At 43.6% G+C, this 27863-nt stretch overlaps 2 protein-coding genes across 3 annotated transcripts; both read left to right on the forward strand.

The window, feature by feature from the left end:
* Positions 1–2945: 2945 nt before the first annotated feature.
* On the forward strand, positions 2946–4404 carry LOC118795079 (hemoglobin cathodic subunit beta-like). Its single transcript, XM_036553439.1, has 3 exons — positions 2946–3079; positions 3363–3585; positions 4189–4404. Exons 1-3 carry the CDS (start codon positions 2988–2990, stop codon positions 4315–4317), a joined length of 444 nt encoding a protein of 147 aa, XP_036409332.1. The 5' UTR covers positions 2946–2987; the 3' UTR covers positions 4318–4404.
* Positions 4405–5357: 953 nt separating this feature from the next.
* On the forward strand, positions 5358–26273 carry nprl3 (NPR3-like, GATOR1 complex subunit). 2 transcript variants are annotated; one of them, XM_036553433.1, is made up of 14 exons: positions 5358–5947; positions 6694–6763; positions 10808–10846; positions 11925–12057; positions 14190–14264; positions 17027–17180; positions 17604–17685; positions 18359–18496; positions 19471–19627; positions 21123–21229; positions 21704–21833; positions 22265–22454; positions 22786–22978; positions 24797–26273. In XM_036553433.1, the coding sequence occupies exons 1-14, from the start codon at positions 5737–5739 to the stop codon at positions 24960–24962; spliced, it is 1845 nt and encodes a 614-aa protein (XP_036409326.1). In that variant the 5' UTR covers positions 5358–5736; the 3' UTR covers positions 24963–26273. The 2 variants fall into 2 exon arrangements, with proteins under 2 accessions (XP_036409326.1, XP_036409327.1); XM_036553434.1 differs by lacking the exon at positions 10808–10846 and having other exon boundaries at positions 24797–24962.
* The last annotated feature ends 1590 nt before the right edge of the window (positions 26274–27863 follow it).

The following is a 27863-nucleotide window of genomic DNA, read 5'->3' on the forward strand; positions in this document are numbered from 1 at the left end:
TGTAATCTCGTCGCCTAAAAATACATAGAAAATTAGCCCAGTAGCTCTAGTTACGCATGGGGACATCTCGCTTTGCATCCCGAAAAAGTTGTTTGAGAAGTCATCGTAATAAACAGCCGACACAGAAAACGTCTTACAAAAGAGACAGGTTATTGTATATTCCTTTGAATTTGATTAGATCTAGGACAGATCTGACAGAGCTGATAGCCTGCCGGGGATCACATCATATGTGTAATTCTCGGACAGAGTTGCAAACAGCCGCTAGAAACCCGTCGAAAACCACGTGCACTTCGGTAGAGAAATGAGATTGGAGGTTACCTGCAAGGACAACGAGGATATAGTGGGACAGAATCTGAGGAGTTAAGAGTAGGCTACCAAATAAGACATCAGCAGTGAAACTTGTGAAGGGAAAATGAAATCCCATCGTAAAACAGAAGAGCATTATAGCCTATCACAAATGGTTTTCTATGTTTTGGTTGTCGTTGCACTATCATGGGGGACCTGTCCTGTCAATTGATACAATCTGTCCTCAGCACGTGTTTACGTAGATATTCCGATTAGCCTTGAAGTGTCTTGGGGGTCTGGGAACACACAACTTAACACATTTTGGTTTTTGCTAAATAATTTTAAAATGTTTAAGTTGGAATAATCATGTTTTTAGACAAGCAACATATACATCTCTGCTACAAACAAACACTTGAACTTTGTTTCTAGCACCTACCCTTCATGTACAATTCCACCGAAAATGACGATTAGTGCAATGTTACAACTTACCCCATGTGTGGGGTTAATTGTAACAGACAGAGGGTTAGCTGTAACACTTGCTAGAAAAGTCTGATAAATTAGTGCAAACAAGGTTAATTCAATATAATTCTATATTGTATGAAACAAATATATTTTCCAACCACGCTGCATTATATATTATCTATCTATATGACAGACAGACAGATCAATCGATAGATACACGCATACGCGTCAAATTATATATGAATACTGACATAAGACTCCCCTGTTTTCCTTATTCGATGTCTCATTCTGTGGATAAAAAGTTCCATGAAATTAGTTGTTTTTATTTTATATGAGAGACACATAACTTCTTGTCATTGTTTACGAAAGGCGGCTTAGTTGTTACGCCGTGTAACAACTAACCCCGCAATATGGAAGCTGTACTTAAGCCTTGCTAGCACTTGCTGTGAGCTCGTCATATGTTTCAAAATGGTTCTACGTTGTAGGCAACAAGATGGTAATTAAAGTGATATATGGTTGGGTTTTGTGATTTACACACATAGCTCAGTAACTGAAAAATACTTGTGATGAAAAAAAAATACTTCCATGCCCTGAAAACACTCTTCGGCACAGATTTCTTCAAAACGCTGACAAATCTTTCTGAACTTTCGCGGGAGACCGTGACTTGGAAATGTGGTAATGTGGCCAGAAGCACACGCTGCTTGACCTTGTATAACAACATAAAAAGTCCGTGTTAAATTTGCCCCGCGTTAGATTGTTCCCCGCGCTCCCCTAATTCTAGTACTGGGGTTTTTATTCAGATGCGTACGTCATACCACAAGCGCTAACACAAGAAACCACATAACTCAAATTAGGCCTACGTCAAAACAATGTTTTCCCTTTTAAAGATCATAAACCTTTATGGGTTTCTGAATAAAGAAATCAATTTTCACGCCCATCCTTTTATGATAATTCTAAATATCGGTTTATGCTGCTTTAAAAAGAGACGGTGCAGTTTACAGTAAGTGATCTACGTTGTCAGAGCTTCGTTTCCGAGGTCATCGGCCTTGCTTGAGATCTTGCTCCAGATCATCATCAAGGCCTTGTTGCTTGCTATGAGACTCATTTTTGTTTGTTTTTTCACCCTTGTCACCTATACAAAGACTTTAAGAAGAAAACTTACTGACAACAGGCATGGCATGACCCTCTAATTGGCCACGAAGTCCTGTTGCATTTAAAAGGCGCTTTGGTCACGATCCAATTGCAAGAAAAGAGACAGAAGATGTTCTCGCATTTCCCTGCATGATTTATCCTAAAATACACACCCTTGTCTAATGTATAATCTGGTGTAAATTAATTTCCCCTTTTCCCTTTGTAATCAATGCAATATTCATGACTATACACACCCCCTTTAGATAATTTCCTTCATGCTACGGACGAGTGGATGACAAAACATATCAAACTAACTTTAAGGACCGCGGTAAAATTTGTCCTCAATTTCACATATATTTCCGCTTTGAAAGAACTGAATAGAAGTATCACTTTTAAGATTATTAACATATCTAAACCAATTATTTCCTCGAAACATTAGGTTTAAGATACATTACAGACCCCACTTATGTTATTCAGTGTGAAAAAAGTTTGATAATTCGATGGACGTAATAATGAAAATATTCATTTACTTACACCATCTCGCTAGTTGCTACTGTCAGAGGACATCAAGACGATATTAAAATAGATAACAGATTAACATAGAATTCTGAAATTATAATTATGAATTATGATAACAGATTAACATAGAATGGTGAAATGGGAGCATAAGGAAAGTTTAATGGCTGGAGAAGTTAGGCTATACACAAAAAATGGTACTGGAAATTCCGTATTTGGTTTGAATAGAATTATTGCCACCTAACTGCCCTTGTAGTCAAGAACACCCACGCAGACAACACTTAAATTTACAAAGTGAATCCAAATCACTGTCATTTTAATGGCTGAGCACGCAATCACATTCGTTCCGGATCGTTCCATCCGTCATTCGTTTTCCGTAAGTAGCCTTATATTTGCATTTAGTTGGAACGAATCCAATCAACGGCCAGAGCGAGGACCAAGCCATTTGACAAGAAGCAACCAATCAAATGTAGCAGCCCCCGCTGGGGGCGGAGTGCGAAAGTATTAATAGAAGGCATTAACAGTTTGTCTGCACACACAAGATACAGTTGTCAGCGTGTTTCAAAAATTAAAGAAAGCTAAACACTGCCAACATGGTTGAATGGTCAGATACTGAGCGGAGCACGATCAAAAGCGTCTGGGAAAAAATTAATATCGCTGAAATCGGACCCCAGGCTTTGGCAAGGTATTGTATTAAACTAAAAATACTTGTTTAACCATAATACGCAACTTTATTATCATTATTTATTATTATTATTATTATTATTATTATCCAGATAGACATAGAAAGTTGTCAGTAGATATATATAGTGTATAATAATAACGATAATACTTTTGTTGTTTAACTCTTAATTTGCATATTGTCATAGCGTTCTTTGCACAATTAATAACAAATAGCACATTGCACAAATAGTTTTGAAAGCCACCAAATTACAAGTCCTTGTCTTCCCTGTCCTCCAAAATGGCAGAGTTCTGATTGTGTACCCCTGGACTCAGCGGTACTTCGGGGCCTTCGGTGATCTGTCCAGCCCCACCGCCATCGTGGGCAACCCCAAAGTGGCTGCTCATGGCAAGGTCGTCCTGGGCGCCCTCGACAAGGCCGTCCAGAACATGGACGACATCAAGAACATCTACGCGAAGCTGAGTGAGCGGCATTCCGAGGAGTTCAACGTCGACCCCGACAACTTCAGGGTAGGCCGGAAAGCAGCAAATGCTGCCGATTCTCGAATCCTCAGAGGCCCCTCCCTCGCGTCTGCAGTGATTGCATACTCACAGAGGCACAGCAGGCTTGAGTATGTGTAGGCTTTGAATGTATTCTCAAGACTGATAACAATTAAAAATGCATCCTACGATATCACACACTGACGGTTGGCAGTCTCAGTACTAGAGTGCCAGAGATGCTGTATTGTTTTTGTTCCATAAGAACTCTTAATTATGTAATTGGGCTGAATCAATGAGGGACAATGTGCTCAAGGCCTGACACAGCAACTGTCAAAGAGAGCAAGGGCCCAGATCTAATCTAATCACAATGTGATGTGTGAATAATGAATTTGATAGGATGTTGTAGCTCAAAATTTCTTCAAAGCTCACAGAACAAAATGAGTCTGAGCAAAAATAAGCAAAAAAAAAAAAAAAAACAACACAGGGATTGAGAAAAATGGAACGTGTTTGTGTCACTCTGGCAATTAGGGTTGCCTGAAAGAAAATGGGACAGGTGAGGTCTACCTGTGCTGAGTTACCTGACTGGTGATAGATTCACATGGTGACCATCCTATTTTCTGTTTTCCTTCAAAGCTGCTGGCCGACTGCCTCACCATCATCATGGCCACCAAGTTTGCTGATGACTTCAATCCAGAAGTGCAGGCGATCTGGCAGAAGTTCCTGGCTGTCGTTGTGTCCGCCCTTAGCAGACAGTACTATTAGAGCAGCACTCCATGAAGACCACTGCGATCAACTGAGCCACCCGAATCAACCCAGCTACATTTGCTTGTGATTCCACAGTCTTGAATGAGAAGCACAATAAAACTACAGATTAAATGTCATTTTGTAGCTGATTTGTTATGGCTTGTTTTTTCTTCAGAAATGAAATAACTGTGACTGTATATTTAGGGAAAAGAGATGTTTTCATGGACTGGCGTGCAAGTACGACCCCCCCTGCCCCATCTGGCTGCCATTGTGCATTATGCTGTATCCCAAGTCCTTTGTGTACATTAAGGATCCCATACTTTCCACTTTGAAATATTCTGCCATGAGGACTGGATTAAGGTAGTAGTGGCTCTCCCTCTCTATATATTGAACTGTACATGCATATCCGCAGGTATTTTCTCATCTTGTTTGTGGGTGTAACAGGTGAAATAGGCTGTTTCAATTTCATACTTTTAACAAATCTAACATGTGAAATCTTAAAAGACGTTTCTTAGAAGACATGTCCAATAGAATTCAGTATTTCTTAAGTCAGATGATCTTATACACGTCGCTTTATATCAAAACTGTGTTGGTTGACAGGCGAATGTGTGTGTTGGGGGGGGGGGGGCACTACTGGAGCTACCTACTGCCAAACTTTAACAGGTGTTCATACAAAGTGATTTAGTACATGCACACTAACAATCATAACAACCCCGATGCTCTTTGCCGCCACTCTTCATCGCTTCACTCAATGCATCCATCCTCTTTAAGTAACAGAACGCACTCCGTCACTTCCATCCTACAATCGGAAGAGCAACAAGGAATCTGTTCGGAATAACGTCAGTACTCTTGAAGGTCTCCGAGGATAGCTACCCATAATATTTGTATACTATTAATTTAAATATGCATTAATTAAAAGCATTTTACAGACACTGGTTCATCGGAAAAATGGCATCAGTGACCCCCAAATTTACTATTTCATTGTTGCCTAGGCGGAACCATCTTTGCTCTGCTATTTTTCCCTCCAAGGGTACGGCTCAGTCTCAGTGAAACACACAACAATTTTACACTGTGGTTTCAACTCACACAGCACGAATGCTAATCTTGTAGCCGGTAAAAATAACGTTAACGATCGTTTGACATAAACGTAATGCAATTAAAAGAAAATCACCGTTTCTGAATAGAATATTTTACATCTGGGTGTTAAGCTGACTCGGGCAACGCAGCTGCCACGACCTAGCCTTCTTTTTCCTGCCGTATTAAGTAGGTTGCTGGCTAGCTAGCTGGCTAATGAAAACAGAGTGAATTAAGACATTGCGGATATCATTTTTGTAGCTAACATGAACTAATATAGTCAGCGTCCCATCCAATCTATCAGGTATGGTGGAAAGTTGCGATGTTAGGTAGTTAGCCTAACTCGTCATTGTTCTCTGGAACATGCAGTCAATTGAAGGAAAGGACAGCTTGCTAATTAGCCTAGCTAGTTTAAATCGCAACATGTACAAACAACCCGAAGCCAATATCCCTAAAAGCGGCGACAAGACCAGTCCAATAAGCGTTATACTGGTGAGCTCAGGCAGCCGAGGGAATAAGCTGCTTTTCCGCTACCCCTTTCAGAGAGTTCCGGAAAGCCCTTCATCTCTAATAAGTAAGTATGTGATCAAAAAAGGGGTTTGAGTATTGACACTAGTCTTCAGCCGTCATCCATTCGATGGTTTCCACCCTTACCGTGACCTAAAAGCAAGCTAACGTTACGAAGTTGTTTCCATATTTTCAATGTTGTCGAATAGTTGCAACCAGATGATTCGGGCAGGGTTTTTTAATGACCTCTTTGCAAACTACAAGGATTAAAACAAGCTTTTGTCATGTTATTCAGTCAGTAGGTGTGGAAATTCCTAGCGCCATAAGGCTAGTTACTGTAGCTACTTCTCGCGTCCAGGTTGCTAACCGCAGGACAGCCGGCAGGTGCGGTCGCCCTCTCACAAACCGTAGTACGGTTCGCTAGGTAGGGCTGCTGCGGTGTATTGGCACTGCGGAGGGTAAAGAGCATCAGGTGAATATATCGGGTATAATCGGCTACCAAAACACGAGAAGCCCCCCTATTAATGCGGTGTTCAAGGGGCAGATGCGCACACTTCATGTACTCTGACTGCACTGTTTTTTCACCTGTTACAAGCCTATGCGGAAAGAGAAACGGATAGTTTGGACTTGATGGCATTCTTCATATTCCTGACCTTGACTTCGGGAAAACCGAGTGAGGGCAAGGAGTCCCGTCATTTTGAGCAGTCTGTTGTTTTGCTCTAGTAACTTGAAGCCTGAAAACATATGAAACAAGTTTATGTTAAACTGTACTTGACTAATGTACTTAACGATTCTCCTCCTCACCACCCCCAGCAAAACAACGGAGCCCCTATGCGCTGAACTCGGCGGGCGACACCTTGGACGATCAGGATGGGGATTCGAGGTACAGGGACACACGTCCATAATCACAGCTCCACCCGAATTAATGAACTGACATGTTAAGGGTATGCTGCTGTGACATTAAGTCACACGTTGTGTGACAATGGCAAAATGCTATCACAACTTAATTGCGCTCTGCCGTCTCGCGAATGCTCTGTCCATTCTGAGGCAAGTGGAGGCTGCGCAGGGACAGTACGGTGTACCGGAAAAAGCTGAGGTTGTGCAGAATGAGCGTTGGGATTTCGGCCTGGATTCAGTCAGTATTCTCGCATAACTTTGACTCACAGAAACAGATTTTTTTTTCACTCATTGCGATGATCGTTGAACGTGACAAAGTTTGCAAAGCAACAAAAATAACAGTCACGTTCAGTTGTGAGTCAAAGTTTAGGATGAATGTTGGAATCCAGGGCTGTGTCTCAAATTGTGTCTTTTTTGTATATGTGTTCAGTTTTTCACATTCCCAGAATTTATTCACATTGCTGTTTGGCCCATGAAACCTGTTCACAAAATCTGTAGTCAAAAGTCATAAGGTAGAAGCAAGACAGGACTGGATGTTGGGGAATTATTTTGGATCTGGAAAACTGGGTGGTCTTGTGATGTGAGATGCAGCATGTGGACATTTTTAATGGCGAGTCACAGTGTAGCTTTTCTGTATCAGCATGTCAATGTGTGCTCTCTTCGCAACATGGGGCCGTCCTGCAGTCAGGCACACTTTCTAGAGTAAGATACTGAACTGAATGGGGTTTGGGCCATATTCTGACGTTTTTCAAAATGTCTGGCTCCCCAAGTCTGAAATCAACCAATCTGAACAAGTGCAGTTAGATTTCAGAACCTCTGAAGCCACGTCTGAGAGAGTGCCCTCTTTTTCCCCCCACACCTGTAGGTTTTTCTGACCAGGTGGTTCATGTGCAATCTTGACGTTACTTCATCATTTGTCTGTGCTCTGCGTAGGCCATATGAACTCTTGCTGTCAAAAGCAGAAAATGTTTAAGGGCATTGTAGAGATAAGGGTCAGTACAGTTACGTAGGTTTTTTTAATACAGCCGCATGGTTTCTTTAATATTTGCATGCATTTTCTTTTTGACATTCCCTGTGCAAGGCTGTGGCTGCGCAGTTGTTGGTGTATTTGTCGTCAGAACTGTTTGAAGCAGTGGTTTTCAAGGTGTCCATAAGCCGGGCTCCCACACAGACAAATGATCAGACATTCCTTCTGGATGAAGTATTAGTGTGCCAACAGGTAGTGAGGCTCAGCGCTTACCTGCGCGGTGGTCTGGATGTCAGACTGGACCAGGCTAAAAAGCACAGGTCCCACTGGATTCGCGGCATCATAAAACCAAACACTTCCTGTACGTCTGCCTGTATTTGGTCAAGGAATGCTGATTGGCTACTGATAAAAACTGATTTGTTTTGACTATGTTAGTTTGAAAAACTAATGTTTGCTTGCAGAGCGGCATCAGAGCTACTTTTTCTGTTGAAATATTTCCTGGCACAGTAATACCAATTGCTTTAGTCAATACGCAGTAATGGACACTTGCTATTCCCAGTGTTATCAGCTTTTTTCTAACTGTGTCCTCAGAACTTGTGGGATCAATGTTTTCCCAGTGAAACCTTTGGAGTCAATGTGATTTTAAGCCTTAGTGGCTGCATAGGAGTGATGTCACGTTTGAAACCATGCTGACAGTAGGTTACAAGACCCAGCTGAAAGGACTCATAGAACATTCTTTGAGCCTCAGGCAGTGTAGGTATTTGTGGGGTAGTGCAGAACACTCTCTAAACATGCCCCAGTCCACTGTAATCCGCTGTAAAGCTGTGATTCTGCATTGTATATTCCTATGTATTTTCCCCACGAAGCTGAGAATCCATGTGAAAAATGTAATAAGAAGTACAATTTGTAGAATAGTCATAACTACAAGATGACCCATGCCCCCTTACGTCTGAATAACTGCTTATGTGAATTACAGACGCAGTCAAACAGCACATGTATGTCTCAGAAGTGACTAATGGCAAGGTGAACTACACACTCAGCGTAGATCTGTTTGACCTAATTTTTTTAATGTGTGAAGAATAAGCATGGCCTTCACCATATTTATTCATTCATAATCATATATTTTTATGTTCAGGTTTGTAAGATATATGTGCATCCTAAGTGCATACACTTGTTTATTTGTGTTCTTTTCTTTTTGCCTTATTAGGTGTTTTCAATGTCTGTTTGTGTTTTAACATGTTTGTGCTTCCGATTTTAAGAGTGACTTCTAAAAAAATATATACATGTCAAAACACTGGTTGATTCCTTCATGAAGAAGTGGAGGACAAGTTATTTTACAGTGGTTTGAAGGAAATGGAATGACATAAATTTTCCATACCTATCTTTTCTTGGCCAATCTGATGACTCACACATAAAGGATGCACTAGTCGTAACTGGCAGAATTGTTTGCAATAGAGTCCCACTATGTTTGATGTGCAGTTATAAGCAGTGTGGTATTTTCCTTTTCACAAATCTTGCCATGCACTATGAAGGCAGGCAGAAGCCGAGACACATGGGAACTGATGGTCACCCGCAGCTCTGACCAGGGCTGGAGTGACTGCGGCTGCCCTTATAGCCAGACAGCTGTCCTCTTGACTCATGCGAGGATTGTCCCCATCGAGCAAGTTTAACTTACTTCTGCTGGCAGCTCTGACAGCATCTATTGTGTAAGGACAGCTGATGAGCTGCGACCAGAACTAAAACTCGGACAGCAGTATTTTCACCACAGGTCGCCCATATGCTTTTCCAGGGTTGAGCTAAGGGTCAGAATTTAGGTTAATACCAGGTTATGGCAGTTTGTTATGAAGGACGCAGTTACTCACTAAATGTTTTGACATAAAACATTAAAAACATTTTGAAAGGTGCCATCTAATGCACTGAATAATCTATTAAAAAACTGTTATGGTAAGGTAGAATATACAATTTGGTTGTGATCTGATGCTGACATTTCAATAGGAAGGGTCAAACCTTATCACATAGTAGTATGGGCACACGACTGGGGTGTTTTTATTGGCTAAAATGGTTTGAAAATGACAACATCCTTAACGTCCAGGAACATGACAATATTTCCACATTGTAAACTGTGTATCTTTTATGTATGGGATGCAGCCAAATTGAAGCCATTTATTCCTCATTTGAAGCTGTCATTTCAGTGGCACTTGTATCATAAGTTGTCCTCCCCTTTCAAAAGAACAGGAAAATATGGGCTATTGGGTCATGATTGGGCTCTTAAGAGTTTCTCGACTGGCAATTAGATAGCTGTCAGGCAATTCGACAATTGTTAACCACTGAGTAAACTATAGATCAGGTTGAGTTGATTGGGACACATTAATAGAAGTTGAACATGCTGGTGGGGTACACTCAAAAGCCACATCGTGACGACCCTCTTTTCTAACACCAGCATTTAAAAGGCACCTAGGGTGTTTCTCTCACTCAGTGAAACCCAGGGAATCTGCTTTGTTGGCCAGACCAAGCATTTTTGAAATGCTAAGTATTTTTGGTTTGCACAGGCAAATTGACTTGACACATGGTTGGTGTGTCCAGCTAAACACCTTCCCTGAGGATTTCTGTTTATATTCTAATTAATTTCAAGTTCAAAATATGTATACTTGTTAAATGGTAACTGCAAGGGAAACCGATGATGATTCCTTTAGAGGACAACAGCAGGTGCCTTTTAAACAAATCCTCTCCATGTACAGCTCCTCCAATCAGGGCCTTTGCTTTTTGCGTTTTGGAAGCGACTGCTTTTGCCACCAGACCGGCAACTGCAGTTTCCGGACAAAACGCGAAGGTCCAGTTTGGTGTCAAACTCTACCTCCAGGGCCACTTCACTGGCCAAAGCAGGGCCCAGTTCCACCAGTTCCTTTTAAAAAGTCACTCTCAGGTGTTCTGTCATACATAATCTCATTTTTTTATTGTTTTAAATATTCTTCTGTTGTGCTCTCTGTCACAAATGTCTGCTGCATTTTTTTTCCTTTTTTTGTTTGTTTGCTTTTTTCTTTTATGGCCCGTTTCCCTTTTCAGAGAACAAACTCCATTAACTGATGAACAGTTGGTAGCAGGGTAAGACCAAATGATTCTAAAAGCACTCTTCCTTTTTTGTCTAGACCACCCATGTCTCTACTGCCCTATCCTTTCTCCTGTTGTGCCTTGCATATACATACATATATCACGTGTGTATATATATGCGTCACCCATCTTAATTTCTGAAAGTCTTGTGTAATTATTGTATGTCTCTTGATTCACATATCTGGGGTATTTTGTGCATTTTAAATCAGCTTTCCCCCGTCCCTTTGTCTAAAATAAGAAAAACAAACCTCTTTTTTGTCTGTTTTTTAATGTATGCAAATCCACTTTTATCTAATGTGATCAAATTGTTGTGGGTTTTTTATTTCATTTAAATTTTTTGTTCTTTGTTTTAATAGCTGTCAGTTGGGGAGATCTGTGTTTCAATTGGGAATAACCGATACATATCCTGGAATGGCAAGGCCAGACCGAACTGTGCCACAGATGTTGCTTGTCAGAACGGCGCAACCTTAATTTGGGAATCATGAATAGTGTGACTTGTGTTGCTTAATTAATGCGATTCAGTCAATCAGCCCATTTGTTATGAAGCCTGTAATCTGCACTGAATCTGATATGATTCATCACATTGTACACTGCGTGTCTATGTTAAAACTGCATAGCAGTAGCAGTTAGTCATTGTGAATGTAGCTGATTGAAACTGGTCTGATTTCAAGGCCTACTCTCACTAGACAGTGTTCGTTGCCTGACTTTTTTCACTTTTTTCAGTATAAATGTACTGCTGATGGAGGTACCAGTAGAATTGGGCCTCCAGTGTTTCTCGTTGTTTACTTGTCTGTACCAAAGCTCACATTGGTGTATTCAAATTTGTGTTCAGTGGTATTTTTTGAGAGCAGACGAGCATGGGTTAGTATTACCTCTTTTACAAAGCTGCTCGATATTGGGTGCGTGGTTAATTTGGGAAAGCCCATCAGGCATAATCTGAAGTAATTTTTTATGCGATTGTCAGTCAGTTCTCTTGCTTCACCCCACCCCTCCCTGGCCCTAAATCCTCGCCCCCGTTCCCCACACTGCCCGCTTGCTTTTGGTTTAACGCCTGTCAATCTCTCTCCGGAAGGTTTTCTGACATCATTCTGGCCACCATCTTGGCCACTAAGTCCGACATGTGCGGTAAGAAGTTCGAGCTGAAGATCGACAACGTGCGCTTCGTCGGGCACCCCACCCTTCTCCAGCACCCCCACACCATCCAGGTGAGCTTTGGGGAGTCCACAAATTACTGTAGTCTGAAGAGTAACGTTCAAGCCTTTAGACATGTTAGTGCTTTGATTGTGTACACTACACATTTATGTATCTTTTGTGTATATATATGTATATATATATATATATGTAGTATGTGTGTGTGTGTGTGTGTGTGTGTGTGTGTGTGTGTGTGTGTGTGTGTGTATGTGTGTGTGTGTGTGAGCGCGCGCGCGTGCGGGTATGTGTGTGTCTGTCCCTATCTCTCCCTTGCATGTGTACATATTTCCCCAATTGATGCAAGAGCTGTGGTGCTGATCAATGTAAGCCACTTGCACCATCTAGTGGTGGCCATGGTTCCTGTCTCTTTGATACAGCCTGAGTATGCTCTCATTCTGTCATTGCCCTGGTGGTAGTTAATGATGAAAGATAAGTAACGTAGTTCTGAAGTACTTTTGTACAATATTGTACAGTGATAGGTCTTGTAGCAAACTGTTATTTATTCAGAAGGCCCTTGCAGATTTTAAATTTCATATGCTACGCATTACATTATATTGCATTAATGTTTAAGGATGCAGTATTGGGAAGTTTTACCGGTTGAATCTCTGGTGTTGAACCACAAAAAGGTAGATATCTTAATAAGACCACAACCGTTTCAGTCCATTCAGCCAGTAAAACTGTGAAACAGGCTACTGTTTGGCTGGTGTGTGCCAAGTGATAAGCCCGTTCTGTCTGGCACAGAAGGGTGCTCCTTAGGAAACTGACATTGCACAAGCTTGAAATTCTTTGGCCGTTAGCAGTAAATAACTGGTGGAAACTGTGAAAAGAAAATGTCTCCGTATTCAGTATGACCATATCCTTGAATTTGCAAGCTTGTTTTTGCGCAAACGTTCCCTGTATCAAATAACATATTCTGTATCAAACAAGGTATAAATATTCTATTTGAATATTCCTCATTCTCTGTTGGAAGCAAGTTGTAAATGAAAAGAACAAAGTGAACTGTATTACATCATGCAATATGGCCGAGGCTAGCAGATTGTGCTGTAAGGCAGACTGCTCCAGTGATATGCAACTGCTTCCCAGGGAGGGAAATGGTGACGCATGTGTTTACAGCCCAGCAATGCTGAGCATGGTGTACACGATCGCCCCCTTGTGGTTGGAGCAAGTTACTGAGGATCATTTCAGTTCTGTCCATTTTAGGTCTTGAATACTGATTTCTGTTGATGAACTTGAATTCACTGTCAGAATCATCAGTCCTTTGTCAGTGTAGTCACATGTGTTGATTATAACTGAGCACATTCTAATGGCCAAAGCCAAGTATAGAGGACAGTGTTGAATGTCTGAATGGTGGACATCAACATTATGTGAACCATTCAGGTTCAAAGGTGGAACATTCAGTTTTTTCTGTACTGGATGAGAAATAGTGTTAAATGGCTGAGTGGTGGTGCTAGTTTACAATTCTTAGATCTGGATAGGTGTCAACACTGCTTGTAAGCGACCTTAGTCCATGGTCTCTCATTAAGTTCATTTAACTTTGGTTCCCACAGACATCAAAAATCCTTTAAAATATTTCTGTCATGGAAAGTCATTGGAAATTATATATACCTCTGTCTCTACAAACTGGAAAATGCAAATTTATAAAAAGTGATGGAAATATATAGAAAGTCAGTATGCTGATATAACCGTTGGCTGGCTAGCTCACTGGCTTGCAAATGCACCACCCAAAGTCACTGGTGACTGTTATTCTCTATCAGAAGCATAACTGCTATGAAACTTTGTCCTTAACTGTCCTGTTTTCCTTTTTTTGTGTTCCTGCACTTCATTTTGAGTTTACTAGTTGTAAGACAGTGAAACACTGCGCATGGACTGAAAATGGACTGCTCTTTTAAAATGATCACTCGACTCGACTTGAGAAAGTATCTCACAGTTTGACAGAAAGCCCCCGTCTTAATAGGGTGGCTCTGTCTTTGCGGGCTTTCTCATGTCATGTGACCTGACATTGTTGTCTGAAATTGACCAGAACACACCATTGCAATTTGAGTGTCTGCTGCTTTCAGGTATCTTTAAACTCAAAAAGAACAGGACCCACTGAATTTCCTGTACATAAATGATCGTGCATGTGTTGCCCGGTTTTGTGTTTGCACAGGTGTCCAAAACAGACCCCTCACCCAAGAGAGAGATGCCAACCATGATCCTGTTCAGTGTGCTGTTTGCACTGAGGGTATGAAAGTAGTTATTAATATTTATTCATGTTTGCCAAGTATCCAAATTAGAATTTATTATGACGATCAGGTTATTTGTTCTTATATATTTTATTTGTATAAATGTTTGTGAAGATTTAATATTAAAAATTGTTTTGTGCTTTGTAGGCTTGGGGCAATTTACTCAGTTTTTTCAAAATGGCCTCTTAAAGAATAACGAGAGCATAATTTGATTTTCCCATATGCGCAACAACTGCTTCCTTTACTATAACAGACCAACTTCAAAAAAGTGCATTCAATGGGGTTAGAAAAGTAGCCAAACAGATACTGAATCATTAGTGCCATCCTTAACATATAGGGCCGTCGTGGGAAACATTGTAGTCAGTTAAGGGGCTACAACTGTCAAAAATCACTTAAACATATTCTACCTCATACAAGTTAACAACTGGAAAATAATGCTTGGAAATAAAATAATTTATTTCCAAGCCTGTTTTGACACACATTTATGTTTCATGAATGTATTTGCCCACATAGGCATGCTAGTCCTCAGTATTCAAACTGTGTATATATATTCATCATGTTAATTTTCTTTCTTTTAATTTTATTATTATTTTTACTCATATGTTTGAGAGATGTATTTGGATGTTTGTTTCAGCCAAATAATTTTTTCCTCTTTAAAAATTATGATCTGTGTAGGATCATAATGTAATATATTGTAGTAGTGAGCTTAATAGCAGTGATACCAATTAAAGTAAATTTTATGGTAAAGTATGCCCTGTAAGGTACCTGAAATAAATATGTCTGCTAAATGAAATAATAATAATCCTAAAATTACTTTGTTTTTATTATTATCATATCCAAACTGCAATTAAGTGTTTTGCATGGTGGTATATTTGATGACTGGAAAAAAACTTGCTTAGTAATGGTTTTGGATTATTTTATGACTTTGCAAAAACGGATGAATGTTGACTCAGGAGGGTCAGATGAGGTCTTGAGAAGGGCGTCAGCGGCAGGTTCGGGAGTATGATAAGGCCCCGGGCACCAGTGCTATCTGTCGCCCAGGCCAGGGGGCTGGCCCACGGGGGTGGGGGCTGGCTCGGGCAGGAGCCACACCTCCGTGCTCCACCCCTCCCTCGAATGAGCTTACGTGAGTCGGAGTAGCTAGGTGCTAAGTCAGTCCTTGTGGTGACTCAGCGATTTAATCCGTGGCACTGCCATGCTGAGTCATGCTCACGCTTCGTATCCGCCCGGCAACAGCCCACACCCTCCTTGCCATGGCATAATGCCCAGCTACTGAAGAATTTTTGTTTTATCTCTTGAAAACCGTATAGGTTTTATTTAAAAAAAAAAAAAAAAAACTGCATGCAATGTTTTGAGCGCTAAACATTTTTTACTGTTTGAAGTTAATTTGAAATGTTTCTCTTATTATAAAATTATATATTTGATAGTCCCATCATATAAACTGAAACCAGTGCATTTGACGTTTTATAAATGAAATAGGAAACATTTTGTCAAAGAAAACTAGATTCAGAAAGAAGAATATACTCAAGAAAAATGCTCATTAATAGTATATCTTATTAATAATCTTGATTTAAATTTATTTAAAAATTGAAACCTTCATAGTAATTAAAAGTTTACATTTTTAATACAGTTTAATTCTTAATTGAATATATGTTTTGGAAATTGGTCATGTATTTTTAGTTTTAAGTATTTAGTGGAATTTTGCTTTTGTGTATATCTACACAAAATGTGTAGATATAATAATTTTGGTATAGTAACAGTGTTCATCACTTTCAATGTTTTAAGTCTCAGTTAATTAAAATATTATTTGTAATATTTAATGAACTATTTCTAGATCAAATATGTCTTCAAAAATGGTTTTTCAGAATATAATGATGATGATAGAAAGGATGGTGAAGAGTATATTTGACAGTTACCATTTTACAAACTTCAAATTCAAGTGGACTTTTAATGCTTTTTGCTTTTAGCATGCAAGATTGGGCAGCGTTCCATGTCCACAGACATTCACTCATTACAGTGTCCTCGTGTGGCTGGATACCTAAACATGACCAGCTCTCTGGATTCAAGCTGCAGACACAGATGTCTTCATAAAGCATTGTGTACATGCAGTGTGTAGCTAAGAAATATGGGGATAGCGATTTGGCCAGTTATTTTGCTAAAACAGACAAAACTTGCACATGAACAGATCTCAGTTTGGGGTGATCTTCACTTTTAAATTTAACAGTTAAAAAAAACCTTTAGACTTCAGATTCATGTGAATAAAGGCTTCAATGTAATAGAAGTGTTTTTGCGTTATTGTGCTTTTTACAGCATTTAAAAAAAAATCATAATTTAAATACCAGTGTTATACTTGACAACATTATGACACTGTTGATTTGGCAGACTTTGTTATGCAGAGTGAAACTCTCCCTCCAGCAGTGGTAAAGAGTGTGAGGGATTGTACGTATAATTCTTTGTTTAGCTAATAAAGTTTTACGTTTCAAGTTCTACTTCCAGAGAAGTCACATGACCAATTACTGTTAACACTGTGCTGGGAGGTATTGTAAACTGCAATGTAGTTGATCTAGTGGGAACATTTATTCACTTATTCATCCATTTATAACATTTGAAACCAAGGACAGACAGCTGGTTAAGTGTAAAAGATTGGAGTAGACTTGATTGGACTATTGAGGAGCGAGGAATGGATTGTTCTTTTGAGAGAGAGCCCCCCCCAGTGCGTGACTGCCAGTGTCCCGTCTCTGTTTGCGCCCCCCCCCTGCAGGCCAACGCTGACCCCTCGGTGATCAGCTGCATGCACAACCTGTCGCGCCGCATCGCCATCGCCCTGCAGCACGAGGAGCGGCGCTGCCAGTACCTGACCCGCGAGGCCAAGCTCATGCTGGCCGTGCAGGATGAGGTGACCACCATGACCGAGAGTGAGTCGGCAGGGCTCAGCCGCTGTGTCAGAGTCACTAAGACGCGGTCACGCACTGCGGCAAAGAGTGAGCAGGGCGCAGTCAGCCACTGTGACGGAGAGCGGGTAGGGGAAAGGGACGTCAGCCCTATGCCATCTGAGAAGCTCATGCATGCCTGACGGGTCTCAGCGTGTGTGAGAGCATCGAGAGGGAACCCCAGTTGTCAGAATATGCCCCCACCCCAGCTGGCTTTTGTCCACCACTGTGAACTCCTGGTCATTGTCAGCTGAAAGTATCTGGGCTTGAATTTCCCGGTTTAGTCTCCACAGGACCGTGGGTACATCTCAGCTACGCGCTTCAGCGTACATTATAGGAACATCCTAATCGTGGTAGATGCAAGCTTCGGTACATGTCTGTACCTTCACTCTATGTTTGTACCCTCAGCTGATGGCACCCCCCAGTCCCCCTTCCGTCAGATCCTGCCCAAGTGCAAACTGGCCCGTGACCTCAAGGAGGCGTATGATAGGTGAGTGGTCAGCCAGCGAGGGTAATTCAGAGACCTGATTGGACAGTTCTTCTGATGGGAGTCACCTGCACTGCTTTTCTTATGGTGATGAAGGATAAAGAAGCACGCACAAGAGCCCCCCTCATTTTTAGTGTTTAGTGCGACTTGTATCAGTGATACTTGTTTGCTTGTTTTTTATTGCCAGCAAATTCCTGGTTGCACCCCAAAAGTGCCTTTTTTAAGCTTGAACTGTGGAGTTTTGAGATGCCAAGCTTTTGGAGTCCTACTTTAAAATGGGTAGCTTGTGTTGTTGAAATTGCATAATTTCATATGCATAATTTTGATGCAGTCCGGAATTCTTCCCTTTTCAAGCATATAACATATAGTATGTGCAGGTGTGTGTAAAATATGCATTCAGGGCAGTGTACATATGCTATTTGATATGTTATCCATTTATACTGCTGGATATTTACTGACATGCTTTACTTATATACCTAAACAAATCAACTCTGTAAGAACAACATGTAATTGGTTTGTGCCAGGTAAGCTGTCTTTGTCTGTAATAGTCTGTAATGTAGTGGGAAAGTGCCATTTGTGAGAGCTGCTTCTGATGTCAGAGCTGGTAGATGTAATTGCAGTCTGTGACGTAAACGGGATGTGCTGTGTGCGAGAGCCGTCTCTGCTGTCCCAACAGCCTCTGTACGACTGGCGTGGTGCGCCTGCACATCAACAACTGGCTGGAGGTGAGCTTCTGCCTTCCCCACAAGATCCACCGCGTGGGGGGCCACCACATCCCCCCCGAGGCCCTGGAGCGGAGCCTCAAGGCCATTCGGTGAGCAGCTGCCCGGCATCACACAGTGATCGGCCCCGCCCTCGACACTGCGCTGCACCGGCCACCTGGCCAGCCTTATGAGAGCTCACTGACCCGGTGCCTGCTTAGCCTGCTCCAAGCAGTCATTACGGCATTCCAGCGAGCCTGATTTCAGACACCTGCTATGTAGATGTAACTTTCACTATGTAGATGCAATAGCAGGCTGATATGGTTTGTCTGAAACCAGCATCGCCACGCTCTTTTGTTTCAGGAACACTTCGGGAGCATTTATGTAGTGCAGTTCACTTAGATATTTTTTCCTCTGGTCTACACTGCCACCTACTGGCAATTTAAAAAATAAATCCTCCTCTTCTCTCAGGTCATGGCTTTGCCTTCTAACAAAGAATCAGATATTCAGTTTCTCAGCAGGTCCCAAACAGATTTATTCAGTATTTTGATTATCTGAAAATACTGGGTAATACATGGATTATACTCTCCATTGTCATTTTTTATTGTCTTACTGCACTAACTTTGAAAAGAATGGTCTATGTGCAAGGGCAATAAAGTGCTGCAATCTTACTGTGTCTGAACTGGGCACAAATGTAAACCCTTGGCTGTCATCTTAAAAATTAGTAAGAGTCAGTGCTTTCAGGGTGTTCCACGCAGTCCTTTGAAGAGACAGTAATATTAATTTAGACTAAGAGGGTCATACTCTGTTTCTGGCGGTCCAGAGTGTGTAGGTTGACTGTTGTGCCAACCAGTGTCCTTAACTTAGCTTTAGTATCCCAAGATGCATTTTGCCAGTACCAAAGCAAAGAACCAAAGCATTCCATGCTGAGTAAATGATAGAGGTAATCGAGTGAGTAGAGGCAGGACCACAAACACCAGCAGACAGTACACTCCATGAAAGAAAATACTCCCCCTCCCCCTACCCAGACCCAGGTCATGTGACCAGGGCCCCTGAGGCGTTGGTGTGTGTCTGCTCCTCCCTCCAGGCCGTACCACGCCCTGCTGCTCCTGGACAGTGAGAAGGCCCTGCTGGCTCAGCTGCCCCTCGACTGCTCCCCCGCCCTGGTACGCCTGGTCAAGACCTGCTCCGCCGTCAAGAACCTGCAGCAGCTGGCGCAGGACGCCGACCTCGCCCTCCTGCAGGTGAGGGGCCGCGCCGCCCCCGGCCCCACTCCTGCCCTGCCCCCACCCAGCCCCGTCCCGCCCATCTGCCCCTCCCTGCCCTGCCCAGCCCCGCCCCGCCCCTCCGCCCGGCCCCACTCCTGCCCTGCCCCCACCCAGCCCCGTCCCGCCCATCTGCCCCTCCCTGCCCTGCCCAGCCCCGCCCCGCCCCGCCCCTCCGCCGGCCCCACTCCTGCCCTGCCCCCACCCAGCCCCGTCCCTCCCATCCGCCCCACCCATCTGCCCCTCCCCACCCTGAAAAGCCCCACCCCGCCCCGCCCATCCGCCCCAGCCCCACCCCTGCCCTGCCCCACCTGGCCCCGTCCCGCACATCCGCCCCGCCCATCCGCCCCGCCCTGCCCAAGCTTTCTGTTTATTCATGAGGGTTTGTTTGCTAAGCAGTGCACAAACAGTGTCCCATTTCACCCTTCATCCTACCATTTACCCAGCTGGGTCATAAACCTTTAATGTGAAGAAGTTTAAAGTTGGAATCGTGGGTGAAGAGCATACCTAGGAGATTCAGTTTCAGTTGAGTTTTGACCAGCCTTGATCCATCCAACAGACTGCTGGGCCATAGATGGATATGTGTAGAGCTGGTATGTGTATGTTGGGTATTGCCCCAGTCACTATACCACTGCTGTTACATCATACTCAAGGTGACCCCTACTGGACATGGGAAAAACTGCAGACAGTAATGTAAATATCTTTGAGATCACCACCCCTTTTTTAAAATCAAAGATAAATGGCAACAAGCAAATTCATTTTAAACTTGTTTCCATTGTGTGTCTGTCTTTTTAAATATGTAATATGTACATAAAGCATGTAAAAGTAAATATGATATATGAGGGGAGCTGGGGCATTACAGTGTGTGTGTGTGATACTGTGGTAAAGAGGTGTATCTTCTCTTTATCAGCGCAGTCCAGGAAGCAGGTCTTGCCAGTCCGCTGACACATAGTGTGGGACACACTGCCATCTAGTGGAGCAATTATTAAACTGCATTATTTTCAATCATAATACAATTAATTCTGGGCAGTTGATTTTTTTCAATTGTTATGAGTCTTATTGATCTCTTCTGTTGAGCTGACTTACTTTAAACGAATGTAAATTCACAGTTAAGTCTCCCATTATTCTGTCTATCAAGTTATTCCGTCTAACACAGTTTCAGCGGAAACTTTACAAAAACAGGCAGTGACTTGACCCTGATATGTTTATTTATTTACATTATATTACATGCATTTAGCAGACACTCTTATCCAGAGTGATTTTCAGCACAATAGAACAGTTTATTTCTTAATTTATTAATTTTCTACTTGCCTGCTTTCAAGATCCTGCTGTGCAGAATCCTGCTGATTCACAGGAACTTGTTCCATTATAAATATTATCCATTCATGTATCTGATATGTGCTGGAGAAAGGTGCCACAGCATTGTCCCGGCTGCAGGATTTGAACCCGTGACCCTCACGTGTTCTCCTTGCAGGTGTTCCAGATTGCCGCTCACCTGGTGTACTGGGGCAAGGCCATCATCGTCTACCCGCTGTGCGAGAACAACGTCTACATGCTCTCCCCCCATGCCAACATCTGCCTGTGAGTACCTGCACGAGGGCGGAGACTGTTGCTCATGTCCGCCCCCGATGCCCCGCCCTCTGGCCACTGCGCTCTGAGATAAAAGCATCAGTAATGCTATGTGCCCCAGCGTTAGCGCTCACGCTAAAGGCAGCCAGTGCGTGGCTGCGATTAGCGCTCGGCACCCTGGCCCAGAAGGCAGCCTAATCCATGAGCCGGTATTTAGGGGGCAGTGTTGCATAACGGCGATGGAGCTGGGCTTGTTACCAGAAGCTCGCAGGTTTGAGTCCATCCCATGAAATATGATCCGTGTCATCTCAGGCCGTGGTGCTTGCCAAGCGAAATAACAGCAACTATTTGATTTACTCCTGGAAAGCAAAGCATTATGGTCATGCTTCACTGAGTGCGGGTTCCCTGTGAACACAGAGAGTGGGTCAGGTAATTCACGTACAGAGCACAGGTTAAAGGTCTGAAGTGCACGCCCCTCGCTCCCAGCTACTCCTCTCTGGCGGAGCAGTTCGCCCAGCAGTTCCCGGGACACGACCTGCCCTCCATGCTGGCCAAATTCTCTCTGCCCGTCTCGCTGTCGGAGTTCCGGAACCCCCTGGATGCCCCGGTGCAGGAGGTCAGTGTCTCCCCTTTGTGCCGGGTCAGTGAGAGTGCTGTCTGTGAGTGTGCTTCCACTGAGAGGGGTCTGTGGGGGGGGAGTCTCGGTGCAGTTCCTGAACAATGTTTAAGAGCACTTCCTGCGGTTTCTGTGAACGCGGCACTATGGGCAGGGTTGGTGAGTGCACTTCCTGTGGGGGGAGGGGACTGTGAGCACACTTCCTGTGCTTGTGGTGGTAGTCATGGGTGGTGTGTGTTTGTACGTGTACGTCCTTTGGTGGGAGGGGTCAGTGGACGTACTTCCAGGTTCCTGTGATGATGGTGGGCGGTGTGTGTTTGTGAGTGCACTTCCTCTGGGAGGAGGGGTCTGTGCGCATGCTTGCCGTTTCCCCTGTGTGTTTGTGAGCACGCTTCCTGATTGGTGGGTGACCGACGGCCCCTCCCCCTCAGGCCCAGCTCATTCAGATGGTGGTGTGGATGCTGCAGCACCGCCTGCTGATCCAGCTGCACACCTACGTGTGCCTGCTGGTGCCGCCCAGCGAGGAGGAGCCCAGCCTGCGGGAGGACGAGCCGCCCCTGGCCGCCCGCGTCGGGGGGCGCAGCCTCAGCACCCCCAGCGCCCTCAGCTTTGGCTCCCCGAGTGAGTGCCGGGACAGGCAGCGAGCTTTAAAAGAGTGGATCGTTTCCTGCTCAGAAATGGAAAAGGCAACAGTGACTGATAGGGTCTTCTGTTTCTTGTGTTCCGTCATGTCTCTCTGTATCTCTCCCTCATCCTCCCTCCATCCCTCTCCCTCCTTCACCCTCTTCCGCTCCCTCTCCCTCCTTCCTCCATCTCTCTTCTTTCTCTCCATCCCTTTCCCTCTCTCCATCTCCCCCTCTCCCCCCTTTCTCCTTCCCTATCCCTCTCCTTTCCCTACCCCTCTCCCTCTCCCTCTCCATCCCCCTCTTTCCTTCACCCCCTCTCTCTGCAGCCAGCAGTGACGATATGACCCTGACGAGCCCCAGCATGGAGAACTCGAGTGCCGAGCTGCTTCCAGGGGGAGACTCTCCTCTGAACAGGCGGATGACGGAGACGCTGCTGGCCAGCCTGACGGAGCACGAAAGGCGCGTCATCCTCAGCATCCCCGCCGCACAGAACCCGGAGGACCTGCGCATGTTCGCCCGGTACCCCCCGCGCTAATACAGACACTCACATATATACACAGTCATACACAAACAAGCCTGTGTGCTAATGCAGACACTCACATATACACACAGTCATACACAAACAAGCCTGTGTGCTAATGCAGACACTCACATATATACACTATCATACCCAAACAAGCCTGTGTGCTAATGCAGACACTCTCATATATACACACTAGGGCTGGGCGGTATATCGACCTTTTACGATATATCTGAAAAACAGGTGTGGCCAAATACTTTTGTCCATATAGTGTAGTTTGATGTTGCGTTACATAACCTGTTTCTTCCGTAAAGCCATGCCAGTGTTTACATCTCTCCTCTCTCACACTCTCTGCGCAAACCCGCCCCCACTCTCCCTCTGCGTCCACGCACAAACCCGGTGTTCTGTCGATTTGTCCTACCTTATCGAAATGTCCTACCGTAGCATAGATTGATAGTCATATCTATCGATCTTTGCTACCCTATCGGGAAATACTACCACAAGTAGCTTGTGTGACCTTAGAAGCCAAAAAAGATTGGTAATTCTTTTTTAGCTTATCAAAAAATGGTTCTATGCTAATTAAATTATTGTTTTCATTAATTCATCCAACAGCAATTTCAAAAATGCTGTCAAGTAAATTTTAGTAATAGGCATAGCCTACTTACAATTTATCTATCACATAAACTGTACATATTTCGACAGCCTAGTTTACATGCTAACATGTAAATTTGTGGTCTAGTTTGTCCATCAACACACTCTAATCAATACAAATGTAAAACTTTAAGTAGCATATTTTGATATTCTAAACCTTATCAGAGTAGACTACCAGGATACAACTATAGAATGTTCTGATAGTCTGAAATAGCTTATCAGAAAGTGCTACCAACATAAACCACTTTTTATTTAACATAGGCTATTTATTTTATAAATTTTTCATTTACATGTTGATATATTGTTCAGCTGTATATTTTCAAACAGGGTAGGCCTGTTGTTATTTTTGTTCTGTTTACATTTTTACTGTTATTTGCACAGCTGTGTGTTTTGTTAAGCAGAAGAGGAAAACCTGTAATTGTAATCTATTTTAATCAGTCTGTTATTGTTATTGAAAACAACTGAAGGAGTATTCAGAGATATGCCTATTTTTATTTAATACAGGCTATTTATTTTATATAATTTTTCATTTACATGTTTCGCAGCTGTATATTTTCAAACAGGGAAGGAAACCCTGTCTTTGCATTTTATTTTGATCACAGTCTGTTTTAATAAAAGTGCTTGTGACATCTCACATGTGGCTTTGACTTACAACTGAACATTTAGCCCACTTCGTAGAAAATTCCGAGATACTCATTGTGTATCGCCATTCAGCCTAAAAATGCAGAGATATGATTTTTGGTCCATATCGCCCAGCCCTAATACACACTCATACATACATGTGTGCACCAACACGTGTGCTCACTCACATATGCACATGCTTGCATACATTTACTCCTGCCCCCCATCATGGACGTCAGACCAGTGCTCAGTTACATAAAGGTTAAAAGGCACTGAGGTTGGCTGTCTGAGCGAGCAAACCCCAGGGAAAGTGTTTGGTTGCCCACAGCCATTGGTAAATGAGCTGTGAGAGGGCGGTTAGCATGGCATGTAGCAGGTTCATCAAATCGCACCCTTTCCCTGAGCTTAATTTTAGGATGTGAACCAACTGACCTCCTCCAAAAACTTGGTTACTGACTCTGAGCTCTTATGTTACATTTTTCTGCCCCCTGTCCCTCCCTGCTCACCCCGCTCCACCGCCTACCCCGCACCCTGCCCCGCCCCAGCCTGCTGCACTACTTCCGGGGACACCACCACCTGGAGGAGATCATGTACAACGAGAACATGCGGCGTTCGCAGCTCAAGACGCTCTTCGACAAGTTCCGCAGCGTGCTGGTCGTCACCAACCACGAGGACCCCGTCATTTCGCTCTTCCAGTCGCCCCTGGACTGACGAGAGGCCGTGCGTGTGTGCCTGTGTGTGTGTGGGGAGCCGACCCACCTCACCAGAGATACACGGGTTCGAGACAGCGAGAGGGCGCAGGGTCACATCCCCCGACTCTCGCTGACTCAAGGGATCCCGCCTCAGACTGGAGGGCATATTGTGGGACTTTTTTCCTGACTCTTTGCTGACAGGGTGTCATAGGAAGTTGTTTTAAGGGTGGAGCTGTTACTGCTGTAGGTGGGCTGTGTCCCTCTGTCTGTACCACAGACCTGTCATTACATAAAAATTCTGTCACTATCACTGTCCAAGTGACAGTCGGAGCTTTGAAATGCATCGTGATGCTCAAAGGACACATGGAATATTTATAAGAAACACCAGTGACCTTTTTACCTGTTGTCATCCCCCAAACCTATGTAACCAGTGTTTCAAATCCATTTCAAGCTTTCAGGACAAAGGCCATAAGAAGTAGAAAGCAAAACCCAGGGACAGTGTTTGGATTAGACACACCATTCCAAACACCTTCGCTGTGTTCCTCTTTTACAGCGCCATCCTAGGTGACCTTTGAACTTTAAAGAGTAGGTGGAGCATGCAGAACTGTTTTTGGTGCCTTAGGAGAACAGATGTGATACTGAAAAGAGGAGGGGTTTAGAAAGGACACTCCCCCAAATGCCCAAATGACTCCAAATGAAATGTTCAGCACTGAATGTTTAACGAAGCCGATACGGGATGAACCAAACTCTAATCACTGTATTAGATGTGTTCGCATGTTTACAGCGTTTACACTGAATGTGTGTGTGTGTGTGTGTCCATTCTGTGTTTTTTGCCTTGATAAGGGAGGCTGATGGCTACAGCAATTAGAAACATAATCTCAGTTGCAAATAGTGAACTTAACAAGCAAAAGCAGCGTATGTTTTCTTAATTGCAGTGTCCTTCACATACATACACCAAAAATGACTTTGAGTTTACTCATCAATAATTGTGCATTAAATTTATTTGATGGTTTAAAGCCATGTGTGACCATAGAGAAGATAGCAATGTTTCAGATTTTTTTTTGGTCAAGCTGTCAGTTATCATTCTTCTGTTGCTGCTCTGCATTTTAATGAATGAAGTGAACATCTGATGATGAATGACATCAATGTGGGTTCTGTAGTGTTTTTTCAAAGCCTTTACAGTACGTTTACATGGACAACAAAATTCCGATATTAACCCGATTAAGACAATACTCTGATTAAGAAACTACCATGTAAACAGCGATTTCTGATTACCTTAATCCGGTTAAGGTCATACTCAAAGTAAACACTAATCGAATTAAGACATGTGGAGTATTCCTATTTTAGTCGCATTATAGAAGACATGTACACACCTTACTCACACTATTAACGTCCTGTGGGAGTTTTCGCTGCATTTTGCGACAGGACACATACACACACGGCAGTGGTCAACCGTTTGACAGCAAACGAGAGCATGGCCAGAGATGGTTTAGAAAGATCTGTAAGATCTTTGGCATGGCTTCAAGCAAGAAAGCACATTTTTGGTCGTATGGCTTGACAAATAAGTAACTGAACTTGAAGCTTCCGTAAAATTAAAAATGAAACACCCAAAACAGTGTATGGTACCATAACGAACTGTATGTCGACAGCCCAGCCTACGTGAAATTCTGGAGGGAACGTCGGACGGCGTGACGTGGGAACGTAATAGACGTGTGCCATTAATCGATCTATGCTCTATAACATGTAAAACGGGAACATGAAAGGAATATTCTAAAAGCAACTTGTGCAAACACCTTAATCAGAATATTGTCTTATTCAGAATAAGGTCAATAGTTAGATTACTGCTGTCCATGTAAATGTAGTCATTGAGTGATTCATAAAGCGCATTGAAGCTCTTCTCAAACTGTTGAGATGCAAAGGCCTCCTCAAGCACCACAGTACATAGTCTGTCTGTCTTTAAGTGTTGTCTCGTCTAGCCAAAACCAATAGGTTCTTGGCTCTTGAGGCCTCTGAGAGGCCTTTTGAGTTACCGCAGGCTGGAACTGAGCCTGGCTGCCTGGCGCTCGCGCCTGGTCGTTATAGCGACGGGTGGGCGCAGTGAGGATGCGGCCGGGGCAGCTGCCAGTGCTCTGCGATCCCTGCAGTGCCAGTGCAGAACGCACAGCTGGCTGGGCTCAGAAAGCCCTGCTCACGCGTCAGGTTTCCCAAGGTGAAATTACCATGGCGATGCACACAGCTGTAGCGTTTACCGTGGTGACTGCGACTTGATTTCCATGACAACAGATGCATGCCTGTGTCTCAGTTGAAAATCCAAAGATGAATACTGCCATCCTATTCCTGTCCATGCTGGCTATGATACTGAATCTTCAGAGCCCAGTTAGCGTTCTCCTGTCAGTACGGGAGGGGAGGAGAATTGCTCTGGATAGCGGCAGAGAATATAGGAGTGCACTGACAAGCCAAAACGGGCATTTCTGCAACATTAAGAGTTCTGTTTCAAAGGGGACAGGCTTGTGCCCTGTGACGTTTTCAGAAGCTGATTACGAAAGATGTGTACGGCGAGCCGTGCTCTCCCTCAGTGGCTGTAAATTGGGGCGGCCCCCAAATTAGGGGTCGGCAGACAGTCCCCCGACGCGATAGATCACGCCTGTAGCAAAAAAAAAAAGGCCTTGCAGAACAACACAGAGTAACGACCATTCCAGACTGGGGGGCGGGGCGTCTGCTTGTCGGGACTCCGAGACGCCGAACGGCACGGAAGACTCGCGCCCCCGGTGCTTTGAGGGAAGAGTGCCGACCCGCCCGTCTGCCAAACCAATCAAGAGGAGAGACGCTCTCACCTGAGGCCCTTTATTAAAAAACAGGCGGGAGGTGAACAGTAAGTCAAATGGACAGACAAAAAAACACGAGTTAACAGACGCTGGAG

This window comes from Megalops cyprinoides, chromosome 19 (genome assembly GCF_013368585.1).
Source record: "Megalops cyprinoides isolate fMegCyp1 chromosome 19, fMegCyp1.pri, whole genome shotgun sequence".
Taxonomy (NCBI): Eukaryota; Metazoa; Chordata; class Actinopteri; order Elopiformes; family Megalopidae; genus Megalops; species Megalops cyprinoides.

What these genes read in the sequence shown, in the direction of transcription:
- LOC118795079 (XM_036553439.1), top strand. Translation starts at nt 2,988, where the DNA reads ATGGTTGAATGGTCAGATACTGAGCGGAGCACGATCAAAAGCGTCTGG. An exon ending in GGACCCCAGGCTTTGGCAAG is followed by an intron (nt 3,080 to 3,362) that starts GTATTGTATTAA and finishes CCAAAATGGCAG; the next exon opens with AGTTCTGATTGTGTACCCCT. An exon ending in TCGACCCCGACAACTTCAGG is followed by an intron (nt 3,586 to 4,188) that starts GTAGGCCGGAAA and finishes TTTCCTTCAAAG; the next exon opens with CTGCTGGCCGACTGCCTCAC.
- nprl3 (XM_036553433.1), top strand. Translation starts at nt 5,737, where the DNA reads ATGCAGTCAATTGAAGGAAAGGACAGCTTGCTAATTAGCCTAGCTAGT. An exon ending in TGGATGCCCCGGTGCAGGAG is followed by an intron (nt 21,834 to 22,264) that starts GTCAGTGTCTCC and finishes CCTCCCCCTCAG; the next exon opens with GCCCAGCTCATTCAGATGGT. An exon ending in CCTCAGCTTTGGCTCCCCGA is followed by an intron (nt 22,455 to 22,785) that starts GTGAGTGCCGGG and finishes CTCTCTCTGCAG; the next exon opens with CCAGCAGTGACGATATGACC.